At 36.6% G+C, this 23,501-nt stretch overlaps 1 protein-coding gene across 1 annotated transcript in view; it reads right to left on the reverse strand.

Moving 5' to 3' along the window:
• Window positions 1-2,904: 2,904 nt before the first annotated feature.
• The window catches only part of EYS (eyes shut homolog), a 1,637,266-nt gene continuing 1,616,669 nt past the window's right edge, over window positions 2,905-23,501 (reverse strand). Inside the window, 2 exon segments of the mRNA XM_032341352.1 lie at window positions 2,905-4,392; window positions 10,120-10,281. Coding sequence (XP_032197243.1) covers window positions 3,194-4,392; window positions 10,120-10,281 — 1,361 coding nt within the window. The 3' untranslated portion in view covers window positions 2,905-3,193.

A 23,501-nucleotide genomic window follows, 5' to 3' on the forward strand; every position in this document is an offset into this window, starting at 1 on the left:
AAGTGAAAACGTGAGTCTACAGATTGAGAAGAGTTGGGGGAAACTCCAACATATATACTTAAAGCAGTGAGTTCAGTAACTACAATTATCCCCAAACGCCTTTGCTTTTTCTGGGAAATAATTCAGTGTGTATGGATATATCTGCCCAGGTTGTTTTTAAAAAATATTCCTTATTTTAAAAAAGAATGCTTTATCCTGCAAAGTAATGATTTTTTGCAGCACCTTCTTTAAAAGGAATCTTTAAGGGGTGCCTGGGAGGCTCATTTGGTTAAGCGTTAGACTCCTGGTTTGGGCTCAGGTATGCTCTTGGGAGATGGAGCCCCATGTTGAGCCCCCACAGTAGGCAAGCGCTCAGTGGGGAATCTGCTGGGATTCTCTGTCCTTCCCCGCCCCTTGGGCTCTCTCTAATACACAAATCTTAGAATCTTCAAAAAGGTGAACAATGGGACACCTGGGTGGCTCAGTTGGTTAAGCATCTGCCTTGGGCCCAGGTCATGATCCTAGGGTTTTGGGATTGAGCCCACCACGGGGGCTTCCTGCTCTTCTCTCTACTGCTGCCTGCCGCTACCCATGCTGGTGCGCGCTCTCTCAAATAAATTAAAAAATAAAATGGTAAACATGGCCACCACCTGGCTTAGTAGTTATTTCACCTTTACTTTAAAACATGTTCACATTCAACACTGTTTCAGAGGCATTTTAACATTTATAGTAAGGTTATCTTAAAGGGTTTCTGTATCAATTTTTATTTTGTGTTGAAAAAGCATATCACAGGAAATCTTAAACACTGTCATCCCAATAATAGCAAAAATGAATAATGGTGATAATTCACCACATGATATTTTAGATTTTAAAGGTAAACATTTTTTTTTTCACCAAACCATTTTAACCTACAGGGAATTGCTAGGTAGCAGTTTTAGATTCTTATTTTGTACTAGATTTTTGGAATTCAGTGGTGAGCAGTACCGTTAGCTGGCCTCCCATCTCTTGGAGCTTGCTGTGTGGTATAGAAGACAAGTGGTCACATCTTAATGTAAAAATTGCAGCTGTCAGAAGCAGCTCTAAAGCAGTAACTCACACACTTTGGTTTCAGGAACCTTTACAAAACTACTGAGAACCCTAAATATGGATTATATCATTTAGCAATTTAGAAATTAAATGTTACAATTTTAAAAATATTTAACAATGATCCTGTTATGTTACTATAACATTTGTATGAAAAATAACTCACACTAATCTTAGTAAGAATGTCATTGTTTTCATTTTTGCACATCTCCATAGTCTGACTTAACACAGCTGGATTCCCGTACATGCCTCTGCATTCAGTGTTGTGCAATATGTTGTTTTGTTTGAAATACATGAAGAAAATCTGACTTCACATGGAATTGTCATTGAGAAAAGAAGTACTCTAGGGGATCCCCAGAAAACTTAAGGGCTTTCAGGGGTCCACTGAAATGTTGGGAAGGGCTGCTTTAAGGATAGGACTCTGCATTTATTTTGAGGGAATACATGGCCTACTGTAACAGGAGGTGTGGTTCACTGAAGCTTTGGTAGCCTTACATAGAACAGCTTTCTTACCTGTATACATAAAATGTATATCTTTGAAGTTAGATCTAATTATCAGTCATCCAAACAATTTAAGAACAGGTATCATTATCTTGATATCAGCAAAGTTAAATGATACAATGCAAAACAAATTTAGGTCACAGTTTTTCAGCAAACACTGGGCAGTTTTCTGGCATGGGTTTTGTTCAAACGAAACAAAAAAAAACTACTTTGGATCAATATTTAGACATTCTGCAGTTTTACATTATCTTTGTTCACACACGTTTTCTAATGTTAATATACTTGGGGACAATTTGTGTCCCACTGAATGGTGCCAAAATTCTTCACTTTAGTTCTGGGGCCCTCCAAGGGCATTTACAGCTTTCTGATTGCAATGGTGTGGCAAAAACAATCCCTGCCCCCCAAATCTAAAATTCTTCAAATGATAAATTGCTTACCTGGTTTCTTTGTACAGACTGGAACTTGCAGAGGCAGATCCTGCTTAATAGCATTGAGAAGTTAACCATGCACCAGTCCTTTTTGTAAACTCTCTTCGCCATTTAATAAGAAAATTATGTACTTTTCCTTTCAAAAGTCTACAAGTTGCTTATTAAGATCATTTTTTTTTCTCCACATAGTCCTACCTATTAGTGCATTGTGTCATTGGTGGTTTCCGTTGCTTTCTTGGTGGCCAAACTGTCACAAATATTAAACTCTAAAAATCCTAAATAACAGCAACAGCAATAACTACTTTCCCCATCCGCAGTGGTGGAGTGGGGTGGGGAGAGAAAATTCTATTCACAAGTATATTAATAAATGGTGGTTGGGTAAAATGGACTTTCACAAGTTATGCTTTTAGTGGTACAGAGAGAATCAGTGGCATTATTCAGAACCTGCTTTATGCCCAATTGTGAGAACTCTAGACTTCAAAGTTAAGTGTAAATAAAGTTTTGTTTTATATTTGATGAGTTATAGAAGTACCTGGTTTAAAAGGTCAAGTAAGTCTGTAGGGTTTATAACAACAACCCAACACAGTGTTGCACTATTCTTTTCTCCAGAGGTAACTATTTTTGATTCTTTTAGCCATTTCTTAGGATGTTTGCCTTCATATTTGTAACATGGTATATAATAAAAAAAAAAAAAAAAAAAAAAAAAAAAGTTGAAAAAGCTATTAATGTCTTACTGTGGAAGATAAGTGTTTAACCCTCACCAGCCAACCCTGCCTTTCTCCACCTCTGCCTTCTTTTTGTTCAAGTCCATATTTAAATTTCACATTATTTCAGTTTTGTAAATATTCATAACTGAGCCATGAAATACAATATAGTTATATATTTTTAATATAATTTTTATTTTTCCTATGGTTATTTGCTTTTTCATTTATTTTTCTGTGTATCATTTATCCCACCTAAATTTTATTTAAAAACAATTCACAGATGTGTAAACACAAAATGGGGCTAAAACTTTGGAATCAACATATTTACAGATATATTGGATGTAGGAAAACAAATCGTTTCCTTAGCTATATTTTATAAACTTACAGAAAAAAATGTGTAGCATTTAGACTACAGAGTGCCAAAGAAATGACTATCTGAAACAACTACATTTACACATACATTTTGTAAATTAAAATCACAAGTAATAGTTTATATGATTAATTTTGTTCATCTCCATTAAAGACATTGTATCCCTCTGATTTAATTAGCTCAATTTTTTTTGAGTCCTGAAAAAATACATCTTTAATTTTGCCTACAAAAGCTCTTTTAAAAATCTCTCGAGTCACTTTATTTACCTTTTGGCCATATTCAAAGCCCCCTAGATAACTAATGCCATCATAGTTTAGAGCAACAAATTTTTTGTGGGGGTCAATATCCTCAGAGATGACTAGATTGTCATCTAGGTAGGCCTTAATAAGAGTCTGATTTTGAATTACTCTTACATGGTACCATTTATTATGACAGAATGTGCCATTGTTATAGGTCATAGGCACAGAAATGCTTTCTCCTAAATTAACTGCTATTTTCAAGGACTGATTATGGAGACCAATTGCCAGAAAATCATTTTCTTCATTTTCTTCATTTTGAGCTTTTCCTATCCATACAATTAAGCCTTCTGTTTCAGTAGTACTGAAATTTAAGGATATAGTAGTGAACTGAAGGTTTCTCCTTCTGTAATCTGGATCAATGTATTTAATGTAAGAATTACCCATAAATTTTGCAGTTGAAAATGAAGTTTTGTTTTCACAATACTTTCCCACCCAACCCAAAGCACACAAACAAGTGTAAGAATATGACTCATCAGGTATACATAGAGATTGGTGAAGACAAAGATTATTCAAACAATACACAGACCGGTCACATGTACTTCCAGCCCAATGTGGCAAACATCTGCAAGAAAAAGTTGTGCCATTTACTACACATGCACCCCTATTTCTGCACACATTATACCCACAGGGTGTCCCATCACAGTCACCTACATTTGAACCTCCTTTTGCTCCTAATTCAGTTAGTTGTAATACTTGATTATTTATAATAACTTCTCGAACACAACCATGAAAACCTATAGGTTCACTTGCTATTGACATAGGATTTACAAGATTTAAGGATGACACTCCCGCAATATAGAAGTCAGTATTTGTGTCCAGGGATCTCATTTTAGCATTGGCTTTTTCCGTTACATTTATCCCATCCAGATCCAGGTAGCCTTCTGCACCGACTCTTCCTGCTTTAATCACATGCCAAGTACTTCCATCCGTAGTAACTTTTTGGAGAGTTTCTAGAATGATAGTTCTGTCACCAAGGTTGTAGCGAAATTGAACAGAACCATTTACTAAGGAGATACATAAAAAATCACCTATTGAGAAAGAAAACGAGTTAATTAGTAACGGTAAAATGTTGCTCCATTAAAAACTCTTGCCCTTTGGCCATTTGAGTAAGCTTTGGTTTTGGGGGGAAAAAAAGCAATAGTTTTGATTACAATAATGTTAGAGAATTTTGTTTCCATTTACAGATAAAAATATATCTATATATTCGTACATACATCTTGTATTATTCAGGAATTGGCCACGTAAGTTTTTCCTAGTTGTAAATATTTCACACTGAATGAATGTATTGTGGTTCTTCAGTTAAAGTGAGGCTTTCCTTTAACGATGTTATATAGTTAAGGATGAATGTGTAAAAAGTAACTTAGATGTGTTACTCCAAGCTGCTGATTCTGTTTTTGAGATTGAAGAAGTAAGCACGAGGATTAAGAGCAGTTAATTCTGGTGCTATAACACCTCTTACAGTGTATGCTCCCCAAAGTTTCAGCCATGTCCTCCGCGTCACGTTCCATCTACGACACAAATCCTTAGCTGAGATCACCGCTTGGATGTTTTAAAGGCACATCAAACTCCAAAGTTCATATTTCAGTTTGTGAACTTCCTCCCACACACCTGGCATCTTCTGGTCTTTCCAAACCCAGTGAGTCACTCCCTTGTCCTCCAGTTCTTCAAACCAAAAATTTAGGTTTGATCCTCAATTCCATATATTTTTTTGTTGTTGTTCCACAATAATCAGTTTATCAAAGATAGGTCTCTAATGAAACAGATTTATCAGCATTTGGTTCACTGTAAACCTCTTACTCTGTCTGCTTACGCCACCTTCATTAGTTTTACTGTCCTCTCCAGCTTAATCGATTGCTAGAGCCTCCTCACTTCCTTTCTATTGATTTTAGAATCGACACTGAAGCTAAAATGATCTTTTCAAATGAAAAGATCTGGTCATTATACCACCTTTTAATGGCATTCATTGCTGTTGAGATAAGAGCCCAAAATCCTTAACATGTATAGAACCTCAGTGGGTCCCTTGCCCCTTTCTCGAGATTTACCTGGAGTGTATTCTCCGCTCTTCCTCTAATCCCTTTACTCCAGCAACACTGACCTTGTTCTTGCCTCAGAATCTTTGCATATGTTGTTTTCTTTTTTCTGGGAATACTCCCTCACGTCCCCATTCCGTCTCACCTAGGTGACTACTACCCTTCAGGTCAGAGTTTAAATGCCGCTTCCTCAGAGAAGTGTTCCTTGATTCCCCCAGAGTTGGCCAGGTTTGTTTCTATTAGTTCTTTAATTGCACCATGATTCCCTCCTTCACAATATAAAATTGTATTGTCATCTGTGAACAAATCTGAACAAATACGAACCAGCATATGTATGAAATTGCAGTGAGGCATTCAGATGAACTCGGTGCCTAGTAAAGAATGCAGCCCTTCAGGGCGCCTGCGTGTCTCAGTGGGTGAAGCCGCTGCCTTCGGCTCAGGTCATGATCTCAGGGTGCTGGGATCGAGGCCCGCATTGGGCTCTCTGCTCAGCAGGGAGCCTGCTTCCCTCTCTCTCTGCCTGCCTCTCCATCTACTTGTGATTTCTCTCTGTCAAGTAAATAAATAAAATCTTAAAAAAAAAAAAAAAAGAATGCAGCCCTTCAATGTAAGAGTGTTTTAAGAGGTTAGCAAACTATAGAGATACCTTCCTCAAAATAGCATTTTTTTTTCTAACATTTCACAACCATAGTTTCTTTTCTTATCCAAGGAGATTTCTTGGCACATGCTACTCTTCCTTTTTTTCTTGGGCAGTGCCACACTCCTTCACTCCCTTCCTACAAATACTGTCCATTATTCTATTCATCCTTGTGGTCCACTTCAGACCATTATTCTAGGACAGTTGGGAGACCTAGCAATTCTACAGTCCTACACTTATGATTTCTGCTTGAGAAAACTATATGATTCCATGCAAAATGTGGGTCTCTTAATCATTTTTCTTACAGAGAATTTCTAGTGAATATAATCTGTCATTACATCTGTGATTATTTGATTAACAGCTGCCTCAGCCTCTAGTTGGTAAACTTCATGAGAATAGGGTCTGTGTCTGATTTGGCCCAACACTTATCTCCAATACCTAGCATAGTACCTGGCACATAATTAGATGCTAAATAAATAACTGTTGAATTAAGGAATCACCTTTGTGGAGCACCTGGGTGGCTCAGTGGGTTAAAGCCTCTGCCTTCAGCTCAGGTCATAATCCCAGGGTCCTGGGATTGAGCCCCACATCGTGCTCTCTGCTCAGCAGGGAGCCTGCTTCCCACCACCCCCATCTGCCTCTCTGCCTACTTATGATCTCTGTCAAATAAATAAATACAATCTTAAAAAAATTCATCTTTGTATAGTTGTGGGGTGAGATGATGCAGAGTATTTCTCAAATACTAGCTTGAAGCTGAAAGCAAGAAATATAACCTCTTTATCCTATAATGATGTACCAATTTTTAAAAATCCAAAAAAAGGAAGAAATTCACTTTATTCATCTATTTTCTAACATGAATAATATTTTGAGTCTAAAGAGAGAGAAGCAGCATTTGCAGACTTTTAATATGAAAGAAAAATGTGGACTGAATCATCTAAATTTTGTACCAAAAGAAACTAGAACAATGAAACATAATTGATACTAAGTTTTAAGAATGTATAACACTCTGAATATACTTTGTGACTATAAGTGGACACAAACAAATCTTCACAGTATTATGGAAGAAGTTTCTCTTGCTACTTGTGTCGTAGAGTGTCCTGTAGTAAACAGTGTTACAGTGAAGGGCTACAATGGAATATAAAATATCTAAAAAATGATTAGGAAAGCTAAAGATGTGATCTATAATATCACTGGTTAAGTTATCAACTCTAAGAGCAAAGAGAATACTTTTTTTTTTTAAAGATTTATTTATTGGACAGAGAGATCACAAGTAGGCAGAGAGGCAGGCAGAGAGAGAGAAGGAAGCAGGCTCCCTGCTGAGCAAAGAGCCGCATGCGGGGCTCCATCCCAGGACCCTGGGATCACGACCTGAGGTGAAGGTAGAGGCTTTAACCCACTGAGCCACCCAGGCACCCCAAGGATGGCTTACTTTAACAGTTTTGTTGGTATGTTCTTGTCTTGCAGTGAACTGACCCCCCAAAAAGTGTTTTTCTTTTCCCCCTCTGTGTCCTTGGAAACTAAAATTGCTGTTGTAACTGTATTGGCAGATTTTGTTATGCAAATCTTTATTTTAGTAGTCTAGAACATGGGTCATTGCTGTAGTCATGGGTCATGAGTACAGACTGCCATTAGGGTAAGTATATGTTAGAAGTTGACCACAAGTGGACAGTACTTCTAAGAAACTGAGGTCATAAATGGAATGAATGTCATAAATAATTCACCTTGGCTATTTAATGCCTATTCAACCATGTCTAGGACCCTCCCTCCCTCATCTGTGCTGCCATTGCCTCCACCCCTCACCTTCCACCCCAACCATGCATCAGAGATCAAAGCAACCTTTTAGGACCTCACATTTGTGAAGGGACTATAGAAGAAGTATATTAGGGAAATTTTATATACTTGATCTCCCTAACAGGAAAGTGAAGGTAATATTAATTTACTTATCTTTTATTATTTGTTTGAGTATTTTTAATGTTACATTGTGGATGACCAGGCTTTTTTAAAAACACATTTTGTGAATTCAGGCTGTCTGTGATTATATGTGCTTAATATAGTATTGGTAACTTTTATGTATCAAAACACTTTAAGGTATGAAATAGTTAACAGCAATGGATGAACAGGTGCCAAGGGTATATTTCTTTAAAATCTCTTTCCAAAATCAAAGATCTCAAATCAATGAGGATAATTTTGAAATTATCATTTTGTTTTAAATTTTATATTATTTGAGATTATTAAAATTATTAACCTCTACAGAGATAAGAGATACCTTATAAACTGTGAAATTTAGGCTTTTCACATATGAAAACCTATTTGGTTGCTGATACCAATTTATTTTTTTACATTGTGTATTTAGTGGGCATTTTTTTAGGAGAAGCTCCTCTCAGCAGAGAATCAGAGGGCTCAGTTAATGTTTACATCAGACATAACTCTTAAAGAAGGTACAAAGTATGAAAACATCACTTGTATTTTATGCAACTGTAAATAAATGCAATATACTTTACCACTTCATTACATCATCTGAACACTAATAAATAAATAAATGCTTTTCATCTGATAAATACCTTTAGATTAATCTGAGTCCGGGAATGTGAAGCTTAGATTTTTAATATTTTAGAGTTTTCATGATTCCCTTACTTAAGTGTCAGATGCAGCACCAACCATGACATGAAACTGATATATCTGTTTTCATCTCTCTTTGTAAACAGTGTCTGAGGCAGGAAAAAGGAAAATCTTGACTGACATGAAGTGCCATTTAATAACAAATGTAAGAAAAATATGCTTTTGGACTCCTATGTATATTAATGTGTATGAGCTTTTAATTAACATACATAAACATAAATATGTATCTAGTGTACTAATTATAAAACTACATTATGACAATCTTCACCAGTACAGTGCCAAATATATCCTGATTTTATGCCCTTAACCATACAAAGATTAATCCTGAGTTTTTTAATGGGAAACATAACTAAAGTTGATTTTTTAATGTCTCTTGATTTAGAAGTAGAAAGTTTGTGGACAATTCTTTTATTTGACATTTTCACAGGGAGATTTAATCATAAATTTAAAATGAAATAGAAAATCTCAGGAAAACAAATCTCTTCTAAGATATATTTTGTAGTACAATCATGTTATCTTTTTTTCTTTAAGATTATCTTTTCTCTTTGAAATTATTTTGAAGGTATTTCACCAGTGCATTAAGATGGAAACACTTTAGTCTAGTTCTCTGATATTCTAATCATTTAGCAGCATATTAAGACACATTCAAAAGAGGTACTTAGATTAGCTTGTGAAAATCAGGGTATCATTTGTGTTGGCTGTGGAAAACAAAAACTGATTTAATTATTTCCCAATACTAAAATTTCATTTTCTGAGAAACAAGATGAAAGAAAAGCCAAATGTAAAATTTAAAAATATTTTTCAATAGAAATGTAACTATAAATGCAGATGTCTTCATCAAAATTCTGGAGAAAGATATATGAAAATGAAAATCAACAGTAAAGTAATAAAAACTCAAAAACAATTTTTTAAACTGCAACATACTACATGGATACTTCTATTCCATATTATTCTGCAATAATTGTGCTAGTTTTATAGTTAAAAATATTTTTACAAACATATTTTGGAATGTGAATCCTAGGTTTACTATGTAGATAACATGTTGAATAACTTAAAGAAAATTTTTGGAGCTATAAATGTGGATGGATTTACTGGAAATATATCAATCGTGACTTCCTTTCATTTATTTCTTATATTCATATTTTGTTCCTTTTGACATAAAACTATTATACTTGGCTTTAACCTCTTTTGTGATGGGATTGTTATGCAGTTGAGAATATACTATATTTGGTTTTTGCTAACCTTAATTCTAAAACTCTTGCTATTTTATTGAAATTTATAGTTAGAGAGTCAGTTCATAAACATACACTTGCAGTGATAACAGAACATATAAGTATCAAGTATTTACATATTTTATAGGCTCAGTGACTTAAAAAAATAAAAATACTCCATTACACATTACTTAAAAGACTACTGGGAATATGTTAGGGTCCCAATTCCCTCCACCATAAACATCCTGCCATCTTTACCTGATTGTGCTTTTAAGTGCTGTGCAACATAAAATAAGATGCCATCTGCAGAAAGAGGCTGAAACTGCAATTGAATATGTGTCTTTTTTCGAATACGGAAGGAAGCAAAAGACATCCAGGATAATTCATGGCTTCTGAAAGATGGATCACTTATAGAAAAAACTAAAAAAACAAAAACATGAGTTAAAAAAGTCAGTATGGCTGATAAATACAGTAAAGTTACATGATTTTATCATTTAAGAACTTACCTTAATTCAACTTTCAAGAGTTATTCCTTGCTAAATACATTGAACCATGGTAATAAATCTGTTCTAATCCCACTAACTGCAGGCTTTTTATAGTGGAGCCAATTATTGAAAAGCTGCCTATTACTTGTGATAACTATGCTCCTTTTTGCTGGTGCTGTGTGCCACAGATCCTCTAGATTATATTATAGAGAGGCATAGATGCATAGATTTTGAGAGTTTTATTCTTATCTCAAGAAATAGAAATTCTTGGGAATGCCTTGCATTAATAATGCTTTAAAAAAGATGATTCCGGGGTGCCCGGGTGGCTCAGTGAGTTAAAGCCTCTGCCTTCGGCTCAGGTCATGATCCCAGGGTCCTGGGATTGAGCCCCAACATCGGGCTCTCTGCTCAGCAGGGAGCCTGCTTCCTCCTCTCTCTCTCTGCCTGCCTCTCTGCCTACTTGTGATCTCTGTCTGTCATATAAATAAATAAAATCTTTAAAAAAAAAATAAATAAATTAAAAAGATGATTCCAATTGTGGGAGGTGGAAGGCATCACAATATGAATTATTCTTTAGTTTCTATATTTCTGATTAAAATGTAGAGTATAGTCACGTCAATATAAGATTAAAGAAATAAATATCAGTTTACTTGACAATAATTTTGATCCATATCTCTTCAGAAAGTATTAACCTTTGGGTTTTCCTTCATGTTAAGTCTGATGTTGAACTGAAAAAGAATCATTGTATAGATTTATAGTCCCTCAGATATTACTTGTTGGTTTTGTGTGTTCATAAGAGGAAGAAGGAAAGTTCTGAACATTTGGCAGCTTTTATCTCTATAGAATTTATAGATACTTTGTACCTCATTTTGTATGACAATGCTTCTTAGAATGTGTGTGTGTGTGTGTGTAAATATATATATAAAGAAAATTAAAAAAAAATTTTTTTATTATTTTATTTTATTTTTTTAAAGTAACTTTTTTTAAAAAAGATTTTCTTTATTTATTTGACAGAGATCACAAGTAGGCAGAGAAGCAGGCAGAGAGAGAGGAAGGGAAGCAGGCTCCCTGCTGAGCAGAGAGCCTGATGTGGGGCTCGATCCCAGGACCCTAGGATCATGACCTGAGCAGAAGGCAGAGGCTTTAACCTACTGAGCCACCCAGGCGCCCTATATTTTTTTTTTTTAAAAAAGGAAAGCCTGATCCTAGCTCCCCGAGAACTGAAGCTGATGCTTTGGAGAGCACTCTATTTTCAGTAGACTTGGTACATGTGGGGGTCTGTGCTGGTCTTCTGAGGGAGAAACTCAGTGAGCTGGCTCGCAGTCAGACCTGCCCTAGTAAAGATGACCCTGCTGGAAGTCCGAGAGTGGGATTTGGTGTTAAGTGACCCCAGCCTCCACTGGAGGTGCTGTGTTTCTCTCTGAAGTCCAACAATGCCTATGTGTTGCGGTGGGGGGGACAGGGAAGGGAGTGGAGTGTGGAAGATGGCATCACCCTCTTTCTTATCCCTGAGGAAGGGGACTCACGGCTGCTGCCATTCAGGAGGCCCTCATGGAAGAATGAAAAAAAATCTCCCCTCCCAGGGGACCCCCACACCATGGCATCTTGCACAAACCCTACACGCTGCTCTCTCTTCCACGCTCTCCCTGACTTCTCTCCATGAAAAGGGCTCCCTCCCCTTCACAGCACTGTAGCTCTTCTCTCCCCCAATTCACGTCTCCAAACTTACAGCTGCCATGTTCTCTCTGTCCAATTGTGCAGATTGTTTCCTTAATCCTCAGACTGATTTCCTAGTTATTCAAAAATGATTTGATGTTGATTTAGCTGCAATCGAGAGACAAGGCAAGCCCAGGGTCTCCCTACTATCCTGCCAACTTAACTTCTCCCCATGACCTTGACATATTTGAAGAATATTTTCCTCTTCTGTTATTTTTTTTTTTAAAGACTGGTTTATTTACTTTAGAGAGAGAGAGCGCACGTGAGTTGGAGGAAGTGCAGAGGGAGAGGGAGAGAATCTCAAGCAGACTCCCAGGTGAGCAGGAAGCCTGACATGGGGCATGATTCCATGACCCTGAGATCACAACCTGAGCTGAAACCAAGAGTTGGATGCTCAACTGTCACCCAGGTTTCCCCCTTCTCTTCTTTTTGAAAACAATATTCATCATTTTGGGTTTGGCTGGTATTACTTCATAATTAGATTCAGGTTATGCCTGCTTGGCTGAAATACATCATAGATGATGATGAGTTCTTCTCAAGATTTCACATATGGAGACACACGATATCTTTCTGTTCCTCATTGGTGAAGTTAACTTGATTACCTTGGTCATGGTGTTGACTGCTTTTTTTCCTACTGTATAATATTCCATTGTATAATTGTGGCTTTATTTTTTCTTGCAATTTGTATGCAGTCGGTGGAGAGATACTGTGAGACCATGTATTATCTGCTATTCATCAAAACTACCCCCTAGATTTAACATCCACTGATGATTCTAGCCCAAGTAAGTCCTTACTTGGATGCAAAATGATAATTTTCCAGCCCTACCAGTCTCTCCACAATTATGGCCTGGGTACTGTAGCTTCTCAATAGGCCTCTAGAATTCTCACAGAGGTATGATGGTCCATTTGTTGTTAACTTGGCGTCTGTTGAGGGAAGGAGAGCATGTAGCTTCCTATTTAGCCACCTTATTAACCTACTGCTCTGCTTTTAGTGCATTCATTTCTCTTAGAACCTAAAGCTCTGCAAGATTTTCCTCCTGTGTCAAAAACTTCATCACCTCCCTATCTTGGATGCAGCAACTTCATTTTTTTTTTAAATTTTCTTTTTAAAAATTTTTATTTATTTGAGAAAGAAAGAGAAAGAGAGAGAGTGTGCATGAACAGGGAGAGGGGCAGAGGCAGAGAGGGAGGGAGAAGCAGACTCCCAGCTATGCAGGGAGCCTGACACAGGGCTTGGCCCCAGGACCTTGAGATCATGACCTAAACCAAAGGCAGACACTTAACTAACTGTACCACCCAGGTGTCCCTCCCCCCTTTTTTAAACACACCTCTAATCACTAAAATTGAACAAGTCCCACTAAAGGTTGTTTTACTATCAAGTGCTTTTGTTTTTAAGGATGACCTCAAGATTTCTAAAATAGATTAATTCCCAGAACACTGATTCTTATGTTGGACTCAAAGTATGGACTACTTAATAAACAGATAGTTCTCAGTCTCCACATCATATAAGGGTATGAGGTTAAATAGATATTCCTCACTTATGCACATCTGCTGTGTTCTCAACAAATTATAGATTCAGGGCTATCCATTTTATACTTTCAATCTCATTATATTTAATGCAAAAGATTTTGATTTTAACCACAGCTCTTCTACTGTACCACAGCTATGTTTTATTCAGTTAGTAAAGACAATGAAATAAAAATAATTTAAGACTTTTTGTGGTATTTATTAATTCATTATTTGCCTTTAAGGTCTATGGATAAGTGCATATGACTTCAATGTAGATTCTTAACGTGTTAGGATCTAATGGATAGAAGTAACTTTTTTTCCACCCTTAACTATGTGAAGTCTTAAGTAATTATCTTTCCATCTCAACTTAAGCAGGTGGACAAATTTTAGGTTAACTAAGTATATACCTTGTTATTGTAGCAAAAATGGAAGCTAAACATCCTTTCTCTTTGTTGGATTTTTACGAAAGTCTACTGGGAGTGGTGTGAATGAGCAATTGAACCTGTTGGCTAATTGCTAACAGAAGGAATGGTTAAGTATCAATTATAAAAAAAAAAAATTATCCCTTTAGGCAGACTTTCTTTAACACCCATATGGATAATGCTGAAAAACACTAATTGTTTAACTCATTTAGTTATTTGGGTGGTGATTTGGTTCTAAATGATCTTTGGAGGCCCATGAAGATAGAGTGTTGCTTAAAAATTAAGTATTCTATAAAATCACAAGATTGTTTTATGATACTTAGTGACATCTGGTGATTCCTGCTATCAAATCTAGGATGAGGTGTTCTACTCCTTGTTTTATGGAGCAGAATTTGAACTGAGGCCAAGTTAAACTTTCTAATTTTCACACAAAAACATCAGCTTTGTCACTTAAAATCTGAAAAATAAAGCTTGAAAATGAGAAAAAATGTGTAATAACATATAATTCAATTAATAACCATGATACCTAGATTTTTTATAAAGATCTTAATTTTTAATTTTTTGCTATGCCTTAACTATCAGAAACTTAGCTGACACAATTAAAATCCAAAGTAATGGTTTAAAGAAAATGTTAAATAATTATTTGTCAGGACTACTGACTATTACCCCAGCAATATGCCACATCATTAGAAATCTACTTTATTCAGTTAGCTTTGACATAATTACATGGAACTATGACTTTATATTATGTCCTTAGCCTTTAGTGTGTGTCAGTATGAGAAAAGACAGTATACATAATGTCTCTTCATTTTCTAGAGTACTGTCATCAATTATATATATTGCTGTTTAATTTCGCTTTTTATTTTTTTAAGATTTTATTTATTTATTTGACAGAACAGAGATCACAAGTAGGCAGAGAGGCAGACAGAGAGAGAGGGGGAAGCAGGCTCCCTGCTGAGCAGAGAGCCCCATGCGGGGCTCAATCCCAGGACCCTGAGATCATGACCTGAGCCGAAGGCAGAGGCTTTAACCCACTGAGCCACCCAGGCGCCCCTAATTTCGCTTTTTAAAAGAATTGGAGCTTGATCAAAATATTTTCATAAAGTTCAGTGCCATGACACAATTCTGTGTCCTTGATGTGATGACTGGTATGCTTTCTTCTATTAGGCAATAGTAGCCTAGGTAGCAACCTTTGTATTTTATGTTTTGCTTTGATTTCCAGGAATCCTAAAGCTAATTTTACATTGAGTTGCATGCTGTGTTTTAGACTTAGTTTTATCTCACATTGCTTGGTGCGCCCTTCTTGTTCCTCTCCATACCTCCTCCTCCTCTTCCCTCTTTTCTTTCCTTGAGAGAAGGCCACATTTTATCTTTCTACCACTATCTCAGCTACTTTTCAGATATATGTATTTTCTTACTCTAAGCTCTTCCTTATGCTTCTTGGAGTGTCATAAATAATAGTCAGCCATTTAGTCAGGTACCTTGTGTAGGCAGGTTTATGGTTGTTTCAGTAGTCCCAAAGGCTTATTAACAAAAGGTCTGGGAGATTATATTGATTATATGCACACGCTACCCACGGTTTTTTTTTTTTTTTAGATTTATTTATTTATTTGACAGACAGAGATCACAAGTAGGCAGAGAGGCAGACAGAGAGAGAGGAGGAAGCAGGCTCCCTGCTGAGCCAGAGCCCCATGTGGGGCTCAATCCCAGGACCCTGGGATCATGACCCGAGCCAAAAGCAGAGGCTTTAACCCGCTGAGCCACCCAGGCGCCCCACTACCCACGTTTTAAACCTTGAATAATCATCACCCACTTTACAAATGTTAATGGAACACCATTTATGTGAAAGGCACACCCTCCAGCTCAGTTTTTAATCCGTTGTGCCTTACACTGGTCTCTTCCTTTCTTTTCTCAGAGGTATTGTAATAATTTAGGCTCTCTGGGATGAGTTTCTTTTTCAGATGAGGAAGTTTACTCACATTTGCAAGTGCATCCTTCTGTTCTTCTGCATGCTTTCCTATAGGGCTCTCACTCTAGGAAAGCTACGTTACCACCCCAATATGAGTCTATCCAAATCTTACCTATGTATTGATACCTAACATAATTCCATTGTTTTACACTGCCTGTTCAGGCCTCAGTAGTGGGAAATAATGCACATATTGTGTCATTGTTTGGCAATTAAAGCAGTCAATTTCTTCCTCTTTTCTCCAAATTGTGATTTAAATTATATATTTTGATTTGATTTTCAGAGACTTTTGCTTGGTCTCCATTTAAATCATTGGCTCTTTGAAAGGAGGGACAACCTTATCTTATAGTGCTTTGGATCTCTTCATGTGGCCTCAGTGGCTTCTCAATAAATGCTTTCAAAATCATTTAATAATCAGTTATACTTCAATAGAGAATGAGTTTTTGAAAAAAAAAATTTATTTGGCTATTTTGAAAAGTTTGTCTACCATGTTGACCATAATGGTTTGAAATGTTTTTAAACATCTTTTATACAATAAAACTACTATCTTTTCAAACTAGGAGGTTTAAAATATTTTAACTTAAGAATCTATTTTAAACTAACCCATATTTTAAAAATGAAACAGATCAAAATGTCTATGTGGATCTGTCTGCATTTAACACAATGTAATCTAATACCGTTTTCTTCTTTTTGGCGGGGGGCAGTCGCTGATTATTTCTGGAGCTCTGCTTGTGTGCCAGGCACTGTGCTGGCCTCTTGACTTCAGTGACTCCCTATCATAACTTTATGAGGCTGTGTTAGGAGACTCTTAGCCAATTCTGCCTCTCAGACCAGATAGATGGCTTTCTGACCATTTGCCATGCCATGGTCACTAGAATAGTGTGGTATAAGAATGTTTGCTTTTTACATTTTTCCTAACATAAATTACACAGATTTTAACAAAAGAAAATGAAATGATATTTTATAATCTTTATGTCTTTCATGATCATGAAACTTGTAGTTTGCTTGTCACTTTTCAATATTGCTATTAGAAACTAGAGGGCGTCTCTTGCTTAGTTCCCCAAATTCGAAAGTAAAGTTTGTGGTTGGTTCTGATCACTATTATTCATCTCAGATTTAAAAGTGAACAAATCTGCCTCAGGTGAAAAGGCAACCACGTCCTGTCCATAGAAATTGACGGTAAGCAAACTTTTTTTTTCTCCCTCCCTTCCTTAGGTGGGGGACAGGGTTTACGTTTCAACATGTGAAACATTTCAAGGGAGGAAACAGTAGGAGCAGCAAATTTAATGTGAGTGTTTTTTGTTCATTACTTATTGTTATCTTGAATAGAAAATAAAAAAGGACTTTGTTGAAGAAAAACCTTTTATAGATGTCTGTCTCTTAAGAGTTTTTAACTGTTCCCTCACTAAATTAGTAATCATTAATTCAGGACTTGACAAAGAGAATGGACCCTCCTGGGATTTTGATCAAAAATTTCCCTAGAGATTTTGACATATTCTCTTTTTCACACTTGAGAAGCCTGATGTTCTGGAAAGTTACTTGCCTAAAGTCTAAGGTTAGGAAAAAGCAGTTGTGTCTGTTTCTTTCTACTAAGATTCACCTGCAACTTCTATTCTTTTAGACACTTGAAAACCTTGATGTTCATATAAACCTTAGAATTGTTAGGTGTAATTCACTTTCTCACTGAGTTTCACCATTTATGATTTAGCAGGTTGTATTAAGGAACCCAGAAGGAAGACTAAAGAACTAAAATGTGTGTTCCTAGGTATGATAGCTAGTTCAAGTATTATAGAATTGTAGAGTTAGAGGATCTAGTATACATGTAACCACATCCTTACTAATTATCAAGATGGGATCGAAGGTAGGGGTAAAAAAGGGGTAATAAAGACTAAAATTCACGTTTTTTTATTTGTTTGTTGGTTTGTTTTCTATGAAGAAAGCTTTTGAAGTATATTCTCTATTCTCACATGGCTAAATGCACCTAGAAAGGAACATCTGAAAATGAGGCAAACATTCCTGAGATTGCCATCTGCAAGTGCTATGGACCCTTTACTACCAGGAAAACCAAAGATTTGGTAGGAAAGCACACCATGAGTCAGGAAGGTTTAAAGGACAGAATTCCTCCATTAGCCTAAATCAATTTCAAAGAAGCCTTGAGCTAGGTGGACCTAGCTAGTATCCTTGGGATCAAGACTGTCACTTGAACATTTGCCTATTTCATTCAAAATGCCAGCACATGAATGGGTTTCTATACCTTAGGGAATGAGAAATGAATGGACAAAAATTGCACTAGGTATGGAAAGAATATAAGAAAAATGGAAACATTTTTAATATTTTCCCAGCTAAAAAGTTAAAAACACACATATTATAGAATCTTATTTGGCTAAACGTCAACAATATGCAATAACTAAAATTTAGTGGTATAAAAATATTCCAAGAAAAAAAACAATTTACCAATAATGTGGGAAAAATAAACCAAGAGGAGAGATTTATGATTCAGTAAAGGTTATATGTGTCGTTGTAAGCCATAGATTCTAACAGGAAATACAGCTACAACAGAAAAAAATCAAATGAACAAGCTTTGAGCATATGAGGAAAGAAACTGGGCATATTGTCTGTCTCACAAAATAACTGAAAACCAGAGTTCTGCTAGCAATAGAATATTTTAGTGACTAAACTGGATTGCAAAATATTTACCCTAACCTGTGATTTCTTTTTAGGTTAAGATCAATAGTCCTGTGAACTGTCAAACCCAGATGCTGTTGCTTGCTGACCACCCTTCTTTAGCTTCAGTTTAATTTCTAAAGCTGGGTTAGGGCCTTTGGATTTTTAAAAAACACACATCCGAACTGGTTCCTGGGCTAGACACTGTGAAGTTGTGGATTCCTGCACTTCTGGAACTAGGCTCAGATATTTGAGTCATTTTTGGTGGCTGTGCTAAAAGCCATCCAATTCAAGTGGTCTACTGATATCTTCCTCACACAGTACCATACCTCTGTGGAATTCCTAAGGAGTTTGGGGTGAGGCCACGGTGAGAAGAAAAGCTATGCCGATCAGGAATTCTCCTCTTGACCTTAAATGGATTTTTCTTTCTGTCAGCTACAGGTAAATGTTTTAAGGGACTTGAAAGATCATTTTTCCCCCATCAGTCAGACATCTTAAAAAGTAAGGGATAGACAAATCCAAATTTTACCACTTACATTGTAACGCTGGGATAGAAAATTTCCCCTAGCCACCCTCTCCTCAGATACAAACATGCACTTTAAAAATACTTAAGACTGGAACAAGGGCATTTTATTAACTGGTTCTGCATGCCACAGGCTGCGCAGGTTTCCACTTATTTCATGTGACTGGTAGTTTTCATATTTTGATTAACTATAAACAATACAGTGTCTTGGGAAACTCACTGGATTGGCAATATGAAGACTTAAATTCTCAGTCCCACTGACTCAGAGTTTTCATTTTGACCTCTTTCAAAGTAGAAGAATTGGGATTATGTGATTTTTAAGGTCCTTTTCAATCCTAGCCTTGGATGACTCATTTATTTACCAAGTTTAGTTTTGAAGTTATTTGAATTTTAATGATTATGCTGCCCTTTTATTAGGTGTCCCTAGATAACTGGAGTATGATGGTTGTTGATAAATATATTACCTCTACATCGTTAGTTCCTATGCTATATTTAGTTGTGGAACGGCTATTAAAAGGGTCCGCTAAGATCTAGAAATAGAGTGTTAGTAACTTATTGATGGTCGACTGTATATATATATATATATATATATATATATATATATATATATACTGTTTATATTTATTAAAATTATTAAGCAACTACTAATAACTGGATTGAGAATCCAGAGACTTGATTCTGAGGCTTTTGGCACATTATTTAATTTCTCTGAGCATTAGTCTCCTCATGTATAAACTGATACTGTTGGACTAGGAGATGGTTGGTAATGTCCTATGGTTCTATACTCCTGGACCTCCCTATACCAAGATGTGTATTTAGTTCATAATACAGCTGAATTTTTTTCTTAGGAGTGTTGGTCTGAGTTTGGGATCTTGAGAACAAGAGGAGAAAATAATACTTTATATTTTATAGTACTTTGTACTTAGTAAAGAATTTTTATATACATTACCTTCTATGACTTTTTTAAGATAGGAAAAATAATATTCTTTTAGTAAGGGTTCTGGCAGTGAACAGATGGTATGCTCATATAGGGTAGTTTGAAGGTAAGGGAATGAAAAGACCATTTACAAAGATGTGGGCAGGATTTAGGGAAACTACAGGATACAGGGTGTTGCCCTGGGGTTAGTCTCAACGGGGAGCTGTTTCCACTACTTAGCCTAAAGTTGGGGGTAGGTGAGGATCTCCCAACAGAAACTGTGTCCTCGGGTGAAGGTAAATTTTGGTGACCTAGTGGCAAGGAATCTAGGGAAATAAATACTCTGTCTTGCTCTCCTGTCGTCTGATCCTCTGTTGGTGACTTCCTTGGCTAAACTCAACTAGAGGCAGACTGAGGGGGAACCCACTGCTGCAATCCTCTGAGAGGACCCTGGGAATACAGAGCAGCGGGGGAGGAGTGACCATAAAACTGGAAGGGGGGGGGCAGATGGAAAACAGGTGACACACTTACTATTGCTGCTTTACAGGTAATGAAATAGTGGCTCAGAGAGTTAAAGGACACAGCAGAAAGGAAATCGCTGGTGAGCAGAAGCATCAGAATGCAAGTTTTCTGCTTCTTAGATTCCTGCTTACAGTCTTCACAGGCTTCTTATTTTGCGAGCATGAAATTAAAATTCTTTACCATGTTTTCCAAGACTATACGATCTGCCTTCTGCTTGCCTTTCCAAATTCATCTTATAATACCATCTCCCATTCTGAGAACACTGGCTGCCTTTCTCTCCCTCCAATTATGTAATATCATTTTCCTGTTTCCAGGTTTAGCCTCTGCCTAGAGTACTTGTCCCACATGCCTTCACACATGGCTAATTCTCTCTAGATGTCAGCTCAAATGTCCCTACTTACAGAGTCCTTTCCTGACCATCTCAACTAAAATGTACTCTTGCAGTGAGTTTTTATTTCCTCTTCCTCTTTATTTCCTTTCTGGCATTAACTCAATCTGTATTTTTCCTCACTGATTGGTGGATATGGTGCTTGCTTGCCTCCTCCTCTGGAGGCAGAGCAGCTGTCTGTCTTCTCATGTCTGTCTTCCCCCGGCACTTGGTCTGGAACCACTAAAGAATCTTAATACATTAGTGAATACTCCCTACTATAAGCAGTACTCCAAGGGAAGGAGAAAAGAACAAAGGTCACCAGGACTTGATTGTATTTTGAGGCAAGTGACACCCTTTCACCATCCCTCCCCTCTCTAGCGTCATCAGGTTTGCCAATCAATTGCATCTCGTTCTTGTCATTCAGAGATTATAAACATCAATTTTGATTCTTATTGCGGGTGGGGCTTCTTTACAATAAAGATGGTCATTAAACTAGGTAAGTGTGAAAGCTGTAAGTCAGGGGTTCCATGTACTGTTAAATTAATCTTCCCTCTAAGACTTAAGATTTCTTGGAAGGAGGAAGTAAGAAAGAAGAAGGGAAAAGAGGACTTATTAGTTAGGCATTTGTGAGTTTAAGGATGCTGGTTATTCATTATTCATTGATTATTTATTGATAAAAATTCATTGATAATTTTTATACCAGTTTATAAGTACAATAAAGGTGAACTGAACCGCAGGCAGTTCTTCTGCATTGTAGGTGCCTATAACTGAGTAGAAATTATGAGGCATCATCGACAGTACTGCTTATGATGCAACTGGGAACAAGCTGCTTGGGAATAAGAAAAATGTAACCATTGGCAAGACACAGGGGTGCACTGTGGTCTGGTTTCAGAGGCCCAGGTGCTATCTGCTCTCTATTTTGTTTCTTAAATTGAATTTTAGTTCTATGGAACTATGAACTACTATGTTGAAAAATTGCAAAGTCAATGGATCACTGGAGATTTTAAAAAACAGACTTAAAATTAGACTTAAAGTTTCTGTCATTTAGGATCAAACTCTTCATTATTTCTACTTCACCACAAACATGGTTAACAGTCCTTAAAATCAACTTTAGTATAAAAATTATTATAGAAAATAACTTTCAGTTGGGAATCTAAAACCTAGAGTCTCTTCCCCACATAATAATTTATCCCATCGAAACAATAGTATCTATGATATGATTATTTATGATTTATTTTTTTAAATGAACCAAACTCCTATTATAGCATAGCAGGATATATTGTTAGTTAACTTACTGTTCAGAATTCTGTGAGGATGACACAAGTTTTCTGGCAGCTTTTTTCATACTTTTTAGACTCTCTATGAAATAATTTTATTGCTGTCACTATTTATCTATCATTTTCTATCTACCTACCTACCTATCTATCATCTCTATCTGCCCTCTCCCAATCTATTTATATACATACCAGTATCATTTATTTATATACACACAAACACAAATACAAACAAACTCTGGGTTAATCCCCCAGGTTTTCATCATTTGAGCTTTTAAGCTTCAAAAATCTAGCTTGCCCTGTTGTTACAGTAACCAGCTCTTATGTCAGATTATCCTATTATTTCTTCCAGGTTCTAATAACTATCTTTTGGGGAGGTACACTATCTTAGTAAAATTTTGAGTACTTTGTCGTTCACTACCGTCAAGAACTATTTCTTGAAAACTATTACAATCAGTTTTTACTATTTTAGAACCAGTAACTTGAAGTGTATACACCAGATATTTTTTTTTGCTGTGCACAGTATGGTGGGTGATAGAGATTCAACAACAATAAATGAAAACAGGCACAGTGACAGCCCTCATCTCTCTGACAGAGAACCCAGGAAGGCTTCCCTAAAGAAGCATGGTCTGAGTTAAAGCCTGAAGGATTAATAAGTGTTAGCTGAGTGTGAAGGGGAAGATGAGAATATTACAGGCAGAGGAAAGAGTATGAGGAAAAATCCCCATTCCAGGATGGAGTGTGGCACATTCCGGGAACTAAGAACTGCCATTTTTTAATGGCAAGATCTGTCTCTAAAGTCATTATGAAAACGACTGATTTCCTTATTAAGTCAGGCACAAAGTTCTATCTCATTATTTCATAGTCACACCTATTTCTGTCACTAAATCACTAGTATTTTAAAACTCCAATGTCTAAATCACTAGTATTTTAAAACGTCTAAATATCTAAATCACTAGCATTTTATTTTTTTTTCAAGATTTTATTTATTTATTTGACAGACAGAGATTACAGTGAGGCAGAGAGGTAGACAGAGAGAGAGGAGGAAGCAGGCTCCCTGCTGAGCAGAGAGCCGGATGTGGGGCTCAATCCCAGGACTCTGAGATCATGACCTGAGCCGAAGGCAGGGGCTTTAACCCACTGAGCCACCCAGGCGCCCCATCACTAGCATTTTAAAACAATGTCACTAAATCACTAGTATTTTAAAACTCCAATGTCTTTCATTTATCAACACTTTTGACTTTTGGAGGAGAGTTAAACATACATAGAGTCT

The sequence above is a fragment of the Mustela erminea genome, chromosome 4 (genome assembly GCF_009829155.1).
Source record: "Mustela erminea isolate mMusErm1 chromosome 4, mMusErm1.Pri, whole genome shotgun sequence".
In the NCBI taxonomy this organism is placed as follows: Eukaryota; Metazoa; Chordata; class Mammalia; order Carnivora; family Mustelidae; genus Mustela; species Mustela erminea.